This window comes from Marmota monax, unplaced genomic scaffold (genome assembly GCF_021218885.2).
Source record: "Marmota monax isolate L192 unplaced genomic scaffold, Marmota_monax_Labrador192_F-V1.1 WCK01_AAM20220418_F8-fsc00039, whole genome shotgun sequence".
Classification (NCBI taxonomy): domain Eukaryota; kingdom Metazoa; phylum Chordata; class Mammalia; order Rodentia; family Sciuridae; genus Marmota; species Marmota monax.
The window spans coordinates 14,496,089-14,509,410 of record NW_026693602.1 but is presented as its reverse complement, the minus strand read 5'-3'; the positions used below and the strand labels follow the sequence as shown (position 1 = coordinate 14,509,410).

The window sequence follows — 13,322 nt, the reverse complement described above, 5'->3', positions numbered from 1 at the left end:
GATATAAATGACTTGTCTGCTAATTGTTATCTTTAAAATAAAATCTTGGTAGTGTGGATATATCTTGGGATTAAAAAAAATCCCTTTGAAAATTAGGTTTTGTATTCTGTATTGATAATAAAGGAAGTTTAAAACTGTTGTAAACGAACCTTCTTTACCCCTGACTCTAACTACATTAGTCAGCAGAGGACAGCAAAATTTTTGTCTGTTTTCTCCATAGAAATATAAGCAGTATTTCCGAGGATTTGTATAAGATTCTTGTTTTTTTCAGAGATGTTGTAGAAGGTAGTGTATTTGATCCAGTGCTTAGGAGGCTGAGGCAGGAAGATGGCAAGTTCAAAGCCAGCATCGGCCGTAAGCAGCTTAGGTAGACCCTGTCTCAAACAACAAAACAAAAACACACACACACACACATTTGAAATACCTAGATTTTAAAATTTGAGTGGGTGAAAGGACATTAAGCTAGTGGGGATAAACTATAGAGAATTTTGATTTTTGTGAGGCTGTGGGTCAGCAGAATGGAATAGGTAAACATCCTGGTGCTCAGAGGCGAAATATATTTCAAGAGTCCAAAATATACTTTTTTAATCTATTGGCATTATCACTTGAGGGGAAAAAATAACTCTTAAAAACTCAACATAATTTCTTGGAATAGTCAATATAACACAGAAGTTACAGAAACAAAATAGTTCTGTTTTTCCCTTTCTTAACTATCAGATCAAAGATAAATAATCAAATATTAATAATCATTTTCCCTGTGAAGATTAAGAAAATACTGTAAAATTTTAAACCTGCACAGAGCCATACTTAAAGGGAAAAAGTCTTTAAAATTCTGAGTGGGTTGGGCATGGCAGTTGGATTGCAAAGTTGAGGCCAGTGTTGGCAACTTAGACCATGTCTCAAAACAAAATTGTAAAAGGGAAGCTGGGGATGCACATCACTGGTGGAGCACTCCTGGGTGCAATCCTCAGTACAAAAAAAAAAAAAAAATTAAATGGGTAAAGAACAAATATGAACTTAATTGCTAAATTGCTATACCAAAATCCTATTTAAGTCTGGAAGATACATAGAACGTTTTAGTCAGCTTTTTCACTGCTGTGACTAAAAGACCTAACCAAAACAATTTTAGGGGAAGAAAAGTTTATTTGAGGGCTCACAGTTTCAGAGCTCTGGAACTATAGACAGCCAGCTTTAATCCTCAGGGCTCCAGGTGAGGCAGAACAACTTAGTGGAAGAATGTGGCAGAGGGAAGCCAGATACAAATATATACCCCAAAGCCGCACTCCAATTCCTCCAGTCACAACTACCACTTCACTTACCACTCAGTTAATCCCAGTCAGGAGATTAATTCACTGATTGGGTTAAGACTCTCACAATCCAGTCATTTCTCCTCTAAACCTTCTTGCATTGTCTCACATCCAAACCATAACAATAGAACAAAAGAAAGTAAAATGTTAGTATCCTGAACTGAGCTAAAACTCTTATATCAAACTGTTAATGAGAGATGACTCATAGTGAACAAAACCATAATGGAGATTTCCTAAGGAAACAATTTTGTTAAATGCTAACTCTAATGTTGGAAAATGCATAGCTAATATATATGTGTAAGTTGTGCACATTTTTTATCTTAAATTGCTAATGTTTCATCTTAGAATCTTAGGTAGGATTTTTAATTTCCTACTCTAAAACTGTCACCCCAAATAATAGCTAAAATTCCATTTCAGAGCTTCGTTCTTTTTGTTCATCTTTAATTCATTGAAATACGTCATTAAATAAGATGATCTTTTAAGTTGGTAGACATTTATACTTATTAAAACTACATTTATTTTATTTCAATGAATTTCAGTGTTTTCTCACAGGTTTTGCTGAGGGAAGGGGGATGAGAATACCAAACACAGGCATCATCTAGGTAATAATAGTCCAGAAACACCTGAAACACTGTTGGCTGTTTTATATTCCTGTTATGAATTGATGGTAAAAGGACTTTGGTGTTCTAGAACAAAAATTTATGAAATAGTTCTTTTATCAGATATAAACTATGATATGTAAATAGGAAATTGATACCTTAATTCCTTATTAGCTGTTTGACCTAAACATAAATTCAAAGGGGAACCTTTCCTTCCACCACTTATTAAACATTAGTATTTTCTAGGGGCCAGTGCTATGTGCTTTCTAACTTTTTCTAGTTGTATTTTCCTGCCTGTCTCTTGCATATTTTTCTATGTGTCAGAGGCTTTGTAACCCAACACTTCTCAAACCTAACATCTTAATTCACAGACTTTCTTTCCTTATCTCAGACTTTCTTTCCTTACCACAGACTTTTCTTTTCCTTATCTTCATAGTACATACCCCTTCTACTTGGTCACTTAACACTAGAAATCTGGAAGTCTAACTTGCTTTCTTTCCGCCTAAATTAATATAGGAAATAGAGTGAAAACTATTATAAATTATACCTTCTAAATATTTCTTCTCATGTATTCTCTCCACTTCAATTGCCATTGCCTTAATTTAGGCCTCATCATTCCTCGTGTAAATTACTTTCACCCATTAAGTCCCAAGTTTTCAATCTGTGAATATTTCAACAAAAATTGACACAGGTCCTTTAAAGTAGATTGGAAATCATAATCTATAGTATATGTATATTATAATTAATATAATTATTACATAATTACATTTTATAATTACATAATTATCTGCATATAATTATAGTGTTTTTATAGGTGTTTTGTATCTGGGATAGCAGGACAAAATGAGTTAATAACCTCAGTGAAAGTAGGTTAAGTTGTAAAAGCAACTCAAAAGTATAATGGTTTAAATAATATAGGTATTTTTGTTACTTAATAGCTGGGAGGTAAGCAGTCCAAGCTAGCAGGGTATATGCTCTATGATTTTCATCAGATGCTCACTTTCCTTTAGTTTTTTTGCTCTTGTCTCTCAAAACAAGGATTTGTAACCATTTTTGTGCCATGGACACTTGTCAGCCTAGTAAAGTCTATGAACCCCTTCTTGCAACCAAGTTTTTAAGTAAAATACATAGGATTGATTATACAAAGGAAACTTGGAAATACAGTTATTAAAAATACATGCTTTTCTGTAAAGTGCTTTAAAAAAAAAAAGAATTGCCTCTCTCTTTTTTTTTTTTTTTGATAACCTTTTTATGTTGTGCAGAGGATCAAACCCAGTGCCTCACATGTGCTAGGGAGGGAGCACTCTATCACTGAGCTACAATCCCAGCCCCAACATGTACTTTTTGAAAAGTTTATAATAAGAACTAATAACCTATTTATTGTTGTATTTTCAAGGTCAATGTTACTATTAATGTTGTTTGAAGTTGTCTCCAACATTTATAAGGTGGTATTAAAAATACCTTATTTCTATTGATAGCAAAAATCATATACTGTTTTTACTACTGTGATTTATGCTTATATTCATGATTGAAGGAAACATTAAATTTCAGTTTAAGGTTACTTCAAAACGATTCCCTTAATTCTGTCTATGGATCCCCTCAGTATCTGGGAACTTCAAAGAACCTCTGCCCTAGACCGTTATACCTATGTGTATAGTCAAAAGTGCATCTTTGGCTTATCTGTGTTCCCAGTCACAGAAATAGACGGAAAGTATTCTTTTTCTCATATAATCTCTTCTCTGTGCCCATTAGTTCCTTCCTTTAGTTACCTTGAAAATGTCTTATTTTTTAACACATAATGCAAAAAATTGTTTCCCCTGAGAAGATTTTCTGCCTCAAAGGATTCCTTTCCACATACAGATAATCCCATTTCAGGTCTTTCAAACGGAAGCTTTTAGTCTTCCATGTAAGTTGGTTATAGGGTGAAGTTCCTACTTATACAACAATAACTATTTATTGTGCATCCATGAATTCAAGGTCTTAACTAGTATGAAGCATACGAAAGAGTACAGTCTATATTCTAATAAAACCTAGTAGTAAAGTTATAATCTAGTAAGTGGATGTCACAGAGAACAGTGAACAGAATGTGAAAAGCACCAAAAGAACAAGGTACAAAGTGCTAGTGAAGGAAGGAAACGAACTAAAATTAAGACAATCATGGGAGATTCATGCTACATTAAGCTGAAACTTAAAACAGTATAGAAGATTTTAAACATGTAAAAATGGATCAATATCACAGAGAAAGATGCAGGTATATTAGAAATTGGTCAGATTGGCTAAAATTTAACAGATAAGAAAAATGTGACAAAAACTGCATTCAGCTAATTATTATTCAAAAGTTAGCTTGATAATACTTTCAGACAAAAAATATAGTTGATTTAGAGAGCTTTATTTAAAAAAAATGCAAGAAAACTGAACCCAAAAAGGAAGGCGTGGGATGCAAGGGGCAATGATGGAAACAAACTGAATACCTTGGTGACCTAGATAAGCCTATGAGAGGGGAAATGTGGGAGAAGTCACTTACCTTGGTGAGTCTGGGAATAATTTAGCCTCATTCTCACTTTTCTTGGGCCTCTACACTTAACTCTGGTCTTTCCCTCCTTGATAGAGGTTTCACAGGGCCCAGCAGGAATATGGCGTTAGTGTGTTTCACTATGACTAGTTAGGCAGGGCTACTTAAATCTGGGGTTCAACAATTACAAGCCAATAGGCACCTAAGTAATTTATCTACTAACATTATCAGCGGTAATGCTTTTATTTCTGTTACCTCTTTTTTTAAAATACTTTTGTAGTTGTGGCTGGACAGCATGCCTTTATTTTATATGTTTATTTTTATGTGGTGCTGAGGATCAAACCCAGTGCCTCACACATGCTAGGCAAGCGCTCTGCCACCCTGCCTACTCTTATTAACTGTTTGAAGATTCAGGTAGGAATGTACCTAAAATGGTGTCTAGAAGGAAACTTACGGCTTCAGATGTAAGAATTGTAAAACATGACAAAATTAATGATCTGGGTGTTTAACTCTGGAGATTAGAGAAAGAAAAAACATAAAACAGAAGAAAACAATAAAAAGCACATTAGGAAATAAAGACATAGTAAAGAAAGCAAGAAAACCAAAAGCTGTTTAGCTAGTGAAACAAAAAAATTAAATATTAAAAATGAGAAAAATATAGCTATAGCAAGACATTTTAACTCACAAATTGTTGAGAGCCACAGCCTGAGGGGCCCCAGCAAACTTCCAGCTGCCAGCAAACTTCCAGCTGCTGGCTGATGATTGGCTCACAGCGGCCCCAGCAACATCTAGCTGATTGGCTCCTCGGCCCCAGCAACATCTAGCTGATTGGCTCCTCTGCGGTGATGCTCATTGGACTGTTTCCCTGCCCTTTCAGACCACGGAGCTGCTCATTGGGGGACTTTTTTGGCTCCGCCCACGTGACCCAGCCAATCGGCCTCAAGAGCAGGAGGATTGTGGGAGGGGGAGAGAAGCTTGTGGGGGAGAGAGAGGCTTGTGGAAAGCCGGTGGTGGCAGTTGAGGCTCTGAGGGTTTTTCCTGAGAGACTATTTTGTTTGTCGTGTGTGGTTCTAAAAATAAAGTTAGTTTCTTTTGACAAGTGGCTCCTGATTGTGCCCAGCCAGACTGCGGCAACAAATGAATAATCAGCTTTGTGCAAGATCTAGATAAAAATATAAGTAACCATTCAAGAATAGAAAACAAGGTGGGCGTGGTGGCTCACGCCTGTAACCCGCTGGAAGCCGAAAGCAGGGGGCTCCCAAGTTCGAAACCAGCCTCAGTAATTTGGGGAGGCCCTAAGCAACTTAGCAAGACCCTCTGGAAAGGTAAAAGGGGCTGGGGATGTAGTTCAGTTGTCGAGCGTCCCTGGAATCAATCCTCAGTACCAAAACCGAAGAGCAGCGAAGCTGCTAGGTACATTATGGGCGCGGATCAGTTTGCTTCCTCGGTTCCAGCAGCAGGTAAGCTTAAGGACGTCTGCTGGCACTTTGGTGCCAGGCAGCCATGCTGTGCTTGAGCTACTTATCACAAAACAGCGCTGAGGACACGTCTCCCGCTTTCAGCAGTTTGAACCTGGGACTTGCTAGTCGAGGAACTTGCCAAAAGGCCAGCTGTGACAGGCCCCGGGCAGTGACCATCGGCCGGCCGGCTTTGTGTCAGGCGGCGTGCGGGGGTAACTCCTTGTCCCTGGAATCGACGTCTTTGTTGTTGTTGTTCCTTAAGGTTTTCAGACAGGGTGGATAAATAGGTGGAATCAGAGAAACAGTTCAGGAATGGGGCCGGCCCCGGGCGGTGGCCTCCTGCTGCGCAGTGGCGGACGAGGCCGCTGGCGCAGAGTTCCCAGGGCGTTCAGTCCCGGCCGCGCAGCCTGCCGGGAGGCCGCGTGCCGGCCTGCAGCCGAGGGCGTCGACGGCGCCGCGGCCCGCTCGCCCCACGAGGCGGCCGGGGCAGGGTGCGGTGCACCCCCCTCGAGCACCGCCCCCACATGGATTTCCCGCTCATCCTGGCAACCGCCGCAGGAGCTTTATTCACGGTTGCTGCGGCCGCTCTGGCGGCAGCATTGATACTAAGGCGTCTAAACTTCCTAAAGTGGACGGAAAGTGAGGACCGAGAGAGCAGCAGCCACTCTAGCGAGCAGCCCGCCGTCGCCCGCAAGACGACAGCCCAGGTGAACCAAGGCACGCACCAAGAGCTGGGCAGTAAGGGACAAGACGCCCACGAGGAAGCCAAGGGAAGGGAAAGGTACGGCGGGCGCCCTCTCCCCGAGGGCGCGAGGACGCCGGCGGCGAGAGGGCGCCAGTGCCCGGTTCCCCGACCTGCGCCGGGTTTTCGCCGCTTGAACGCCTGGCGGGAAGAGAACACCCCGCGCAACGCGCGCGGCACAATGGGCGCCACCTCACAGAGCCGGGCGCGGCGGATGGCGGGGCGAGCGCCACCCGTGCAGGCGCCGCGGGCCGCACTGGGCCCCTCGGGGCGGCGAGGCCGGCGGGTGGGTGCGCGGGCGGCGGGAGAGCCCCGTGGGGAGCGGGCGGGGGCGTGGCGGCCGGTTCCGCGGGCCCGCAGCGCCCGGGGCGCCCGCAGCTGTCCGCGCCGCTCACCTGCCCAACCGCAGTGCGCGCAGCCGCCGCGCGCCCGCCGCCCCGCCTCCCCGCCTCCCCACCACGCCCCGCCCGGCAGGGACGCCCCCGCTTTCCAGATCTTTCTCGAACCCGCAGCTCCTCTGGCAGCCGTTGCCCGAGTGCTGACGGGAGCGTCCGAGGGCGCGGCAGGGAGCTGCCTCGGGCGCTGGGAGACGGCTCGCGCCCCGCCCCCCCGGCGGCCAAGCGCGCAGGCGCGGGTCCTAGTAACCGCCGGTTGGAGGCGGCCGGACCGCAGTGGAGAGTCGGAGGCGGCGGGACGCGGGAGCTGTGGCGAGGCGGCCTCTTCCCTCCGCGGTCGCCCCACGCCCTGCCCCGGACGCTCCGGGTAGCGAGTGGGTCCTCTCCCCTTTGCCCCCGCAGGAGTCGCAGGCGCAGCAGCGACGGCCCAGCGAAGGACGCGGCGCCCGCTCCCCAGGCTAAGGCGCCACCGCCGCGACCTTCCAGCGGCGGGATGTCGGTGGTGGGCATTGACCTCGGCTTCCTCAACTGCTACGTGGCCGTGGCGCGCAGCGGCGGCATCGAGACCATCGCCAACGAGTACAGCGACAGGTGTACCCCGTGAGTGCCGCGGCCCCGCGGGGGAGGGCCAGCGCCCTGCGGGTGGCCCGCGCGCCGCCGGGCGACTGCGAGCCGGCGGAGACCCGGCCTCGGGGAGAGGGCGTCTCTGGTGTCGTCCGTGCTTTGATTCCTTTGCAAGAACATTCTAGAAAGAATCCCCCCCCACACTTATCCATTAGATTTCTTTTGAAATTTTGGGGGCTGGCTGCCGGAATGCGGCACGGAACGCGCTGGAACTCCGGTTCCCCGCCCGCGGCTCGCCTGGCCCGCTCGTTGCCGAGGCGACTCCTGACTGGAAAGGCCAGGTCCTGGGGTCTCCTGGATCGCGGAAGGCGACCTCAGAGGGTCGGCTCTGCACAGGAGGGTGACGCGGCTGCGGACTGTCGCGTGCTCAGCTCCACACGGTTTAAGTCGCAGCGTACGTGTGACTGCCCGCAGAGGACCGGGAAACTCGGCTCCCTGGGCCAAGCAGAGGGTAACCTGGCGACCTTCGGCTTCAGCATCCACCTGCGGGAGGCTGAGGCCGGGCGGAAGCGCTCCCGGGTCCGACGTCGCGGCAGTGAGAACCCGGCAGACCTGGGGTTTCAGACTTCACCTGCTAGTCGTTTAGAAGTCTAGATTCGCTTTGGCAGGTTTTTGTGTGGCTGAGATATTTTGATTTATGTGTAGGAAAAGGAATAACTAATATTTAGATTTAAGGACCTGACCAATCCAGAAAGTTGGTGTTTGTGGCACTGGGGTTTGAAGCGGGACGCTTTTTTTTTTTTTTTTTTAAATAACCACTGAGCTACATCCTCGTCCTTCTTTATTTTTGAAACAGGGTCTTGCTAAATTGCCAAGATTGGCCTGGAACTTGTGATCATCCTGTCATAGCTAGGATTACAGGTGTGAACTACCACCTTGGGTTTAATCGAGAAAGTTTCTAAGTGGAAGGATCATGTTTTCAATTAGCTTGCATCACCGGCTGTTTTTGCCTTGGCTTTATATTGTCCTTTAATTCAGGAGTATATAGTCTGTTATTGACCAAAAATATTTCAGGGTGGTCATATACTCCTGCACTGTGTATTTTCTTAGTGGGGCAGTTGTTGAGGGAAGATGTACCTGGTCCAGGACATTTATTCATTTACAAAGTGTTCCTATTGTTTGAAAAGCAGTACAATAGAAGAACCTTTAACTTTTTTCTCATACACTATTTTATTTAATGACATGAGAAGCTAGTTTTGAAAAAAATTCATATTCTACTTGCAAATATCAAGGTAATAAACATTTTTAAAATGCAGATACATTACAGAAGGATTCTCTGAAAAGAAGGAAATTCTTAATTTAGTTGGTGCATGCTTTTTGATGTTTTATTCTTTTAACATTTGATTATTTTCCATAAGATCCCTCCCTAACTAAAAGGGACATTGGACATTTAAAAGTTGAAACAGTTTTGTGGCATTTTCTGAGAATCTAAGGCTTCCTTTCCAGATATCCAGTCTGGAAATATCACATTGGATATTTGAGATTTAAGCTGCATTGTAAATATTTTTTAAGTACAAAATGGAATTTTTGAATAGAGATGACAAAGTATATGAAGTATAACATAAAAAGATTGTACCAAATCAGACATAACTTTACTGTGTTTATTGGTGAATACATGACCAGTGTAAGTCCACATCATGTACAACTACAAGAATGGGAAGTTTACATCCCCCTGTATGTATAATATGTCAAAATACATTCTATAGTCAAGTATATCTAAATAGAACAAAACTTTTTTTGAGAATTTTTTTGTAAAAAAAACTTTTACATCATGTAATGTTTATTGATAACATCTATTTCCTTTGTTATTACTGGCTCAGGTAAAAGTTTTGAGAAAGAATAGGTATTTAACTTACTTGATTTTTCTCAAAACCTTGGCAGTATTTTTTATTTAATGGTTTTGTAACATTCTGGAATTTTGTTTTTGGTTTTTAAGAAAATTGAAGGGAAGAGTTTGAAGACTTTCTGCTTGACATTTCCAAGCCTAGTTACTTTAGGTATTTTTTTAAACTTTAATAAATAAATTGTCTACTTTTTACTTCAAGAGAGTCTACTAATGGTAAGAATTTGACTTTCTTTGTGACATATTATGTATGAAGGTTTCAAAGAACCTAACCTTAAAAAAAAAAAACGACAGTAGAAAACAAATCTAAATATACTATTCTAACAAAAATTAAACTATTGGGAATCAACCTAAGAAAAATTTTTCCTGTTCATTCAAGTGCACAGAATTTTTCAGTAGCACAATGGTGAAAAATTAGAAGTATCTGGAAGTATGTCCAAGTAATGGAGTTAGGAACAAGACAGATATAAGTAGCTGAAAGATGGCAAACTGATGTTTTCTCCAAGAGATGAATTTTAGGATTGAATGCCAACCATGCCAGCCATCCACACAGATTTCTATATTTGATATGTACATTTTTACTTGGTCAAAGAATGTGTTGAATCAAGGAATTATTTGCAAGAGGTGTTAAAGATATCATCAAACCTATTGATTTCTGCTATGTCCTGATTTTCCTGTTTTTCACTGAATCTCAGAACAGTAACATTCATTCCCTCCTCCATCTGATAATTTTTAACATTTTGAGAGAGAGAGAGAAAGGGTGTGTGAGGATGTGTGTGTGTGTGTATCTGCTCCTATGTCTCAAAGGTGTCTAAAACTTGGAATGATCACAATAGAATTTGTGATTGTTCCTCTCCAAATCTGTTGTTCTTGACAGTGTTTCTGTCTCATTGGATAGCATCATTATCTATTTTCTTATGTAAACTGGAAACCTAGACATTATGCTTTTCACTTAACCTATTCCCTCTGTATAGTCCAGCTCTGTCAATGAAAATGTCAGCCACAGACATAATTGTAAATGTTCCAGAAGTTACATTAGAAAGGAAGCTTATCAGTTCATACTGTAATCAAAATGATTTCCAACAAACTTTCTGCCTCTTTGATGCCATCACTGTTGACACTTCCTTGGGTAAGCCTTCTTAACCCTCTGGGTCAGTTCCTGCTGTGGTCTATTCTTGTAGCACCATGTGCTCCCTTTGTTTAACACCTAGTTTACTTTTATTTGTATGTATATAGCATTCTTTCCTTTAACCATTGTATCTTTAGCAACTAATAGTGCAAAGCTTACTCAACAAACATTTGTTGAATCTACTAAATGAACTTTTAAACTATTTGCCTTCCCTGAAAATTCAGTGGTTCCCAACATAACAATGGCTTGTTCGGCCCTTGAGAACCATTTATCTGGAATATTACTTCTCTGTTGTGTATGATACACCAGCAGTCAATGTCCTCTGCATTATTTAGAACTTGTTAATGAATTCCCATTATCTACTGAATAAATTTCAAATTTATATTCTAGAATGTGAGGCCCTACTTAATCTGGCCTCAATACTATATTACCAAATTGTCCTGTGAAACTGCAAGTTGTGTTCTTCCTATCAAATAACCATTACCCATAGGAGCAACATTCAATAAAAACCTTTAGTATGTATCAGAGTGTGATCTATGCCATTGTTGTCTGGTAGAACTTCCTATTCTGTATATCTGTTCTATATATATCTTGTTCTTTGTATATCCACTAGCTACATGTAGTCATTAAGCACTTGAAATGTGGTTGGATATGAAGAATTGAATTTTTTTTCTTTTAGTTAAATTTTACTGGGCACATGTGGCTAGTGACCTCCATATTGGATAGCACAGAACAGGGCGGTGGGGTATACCTTATCTAAACCTCATGAAATTCATATTCTGATGTGAATATATGTCCAGTGAATAATTGTATTAGAAGATGATATACGATGAAGAAAAATTAAATTGGAAAAAATGGTATTAGATGTACTTGGGAGGAGCAGGAATATTGTTTATATAGAATTATCAGGGACAGTGTTTCTGATAACCTGTCTTTTGAACAGAGATCTAAAAGAATTGAGCGTGCAGGGCCATATTGGTGTATTTAGAAGTGTTCTGAAAGTGAGAACTGTATGTATAGCAGAAGTATACTTTGTAGTCTAGAAATAGCATAGAGATCCATGTACTTGTCTTGAATTTATAGGGTAGAGCAACAAAGACCCCAGACCATGAAGAGAGTATACATTGGTTTTTGGGAAGACTTGAGCTTACTTTGCAAGTCAGCAAAACTGGAGGGTTTTCTGCAGGAGAGGCTCATGATCTTACTCTTTAAAAGAGTATTGCTCTGGGGCTGGGGATGTGGCTCAAACAGTAGCGCTCGCCTGGCATGCGTGCGGCCCGGATTCAATCCTCAGCACCACATACAAACAAAGATGTTGTGTCCGCCGAAAACTTAAAAATAAATATTAAAAAATTCTCTCTCTCTCCCACTCTCTCTCTCTCACACACACACTCTCTCTTTAAAAAAAAAAAAAATACTAAATACTAAAGAGTATTGCTCTGGCTGTCATGTTGAAAGTAGACTTATATGTCTCTGTTTTGTATGTTACTATAATAATATACTTGAGGCTGTAAAGAGTTTTGTAAAGAGATTTATTTGGCTCATGATTCTGGTGGCTGTTTTGTAAAGAGATGTATTTGGCTCCTGATTCTGGTGGCTGGAGGAGGTTCTAAACGGCATAGTGCTTGTGTTGACAAGGGTTCCTAGCTGCATTACAGCATGATAGAGAAACAGAAAGGGAACCATCCACACAGTGGCCTCATTTTGTAACAGCCTACTTACTGTCTTGGAGAACTAACTAGTTACACGAGATCCAACCTACTTGCTTGAAATGGGCTTTTTACTCCTTTCTGAGGGTGATGTTCCTATGCCCTAATCATCCCACTGGGCCCTGCCACTTAAAGGTACTGCTTTGTTGTCATTACATTGGGGACCAAGTTTTCAGCACACAAACCTTTGGGGGTGCAAACCATAGTTGTAATAACCTATGTAGCAGGAATGTCCTTTTCCTTAAGACATGTGAAATGCTTTGTCTCCTTCCAAATCTTGATGCTGAAGTTGTCTCTCTTTGCTTTTCCCTAAGCTCTGTTGTATAGAAGTTATTATTCTACCTTTTGTTAATTATTAGTATTACTCTTAATCCTATATTTTCTATATGATGATTTTTTTTCTTCAGTAGACTGTAAATCCTCCAAGGACAGAGATTGGGCTTTGTATATAGTGTCTTTCTTTGTGAGTTAAATTGTTTCCTATAATTACAACTGAAATCATGAAAATTTTCTTAAATCATACATGAAATGGTATTTTTATGAAAATATTCTGTACTTGCTTTTATGTCATATATTTAAATGCAGAAACTAAATAGCAATAATTTGTGTGATGTCTGTGTACCAAGTATTGTTCAAAGAGTTTCCCTAGATTCACTCCTCTAATCCTCTCTTACCCCTATGAGCAGGTATTATCACTGTCTTCCAGATGGAAAGCCGAAGCAAATACTAGTTATGTAATTTCCACAAGGTTACTCAGCTGTTCAGTGGTGAGCAAGGTTTTAAATCCATGTAGCCTTGCTTTACTGAGTACGCTTAATTTTTTTAATAGGTCATAGACCAGTAGAATTTGAAAACAGTTTTAGGAAGCAACAATACTATTCCTGTAATAAGGACACTTAAAAAATTCTTAACATTTATTCTGACCACCATTCCATTATTTAGGAAACTTTAAAATATGTAAAATTTTGCTGAGTGTGGTGGTGTATGCCTATAATCTACAGT

At 41.6% G+C, this 13,322-nt stretch overlaps 1 protein-coding gene across 2 annotated transcripts in view; it reads left to right on the top strand.

The window, feature by feature from the left end:
- The first annotated feature begins 7,274 nt into the window (after positions 1–7,274).
- Hspa4l (heat shock protein family A (Hsp70) member 4 like) overlaps positions 7,275–13,322 on the top strand; it is a 50,401-nt gene continuing 44,353 nt past the window's right edge. The window contains exon 1 of one of the 2 annotated variants that reach the window (XM_046459614.2): positions 7,275–7,615. In XM_046459614.2, coding sequence (XP_046315570.1) covers positions 7,509–7,615 — 107 coding nt within the window. In that variant the 5' untranslated portion in view covers positions 7,275–7,508. The remainder of the gene's footprint in view (positions 7,616–13,322) is intronic. The other variant, XM_046459613.2, reaches the window with a different exon arrangement.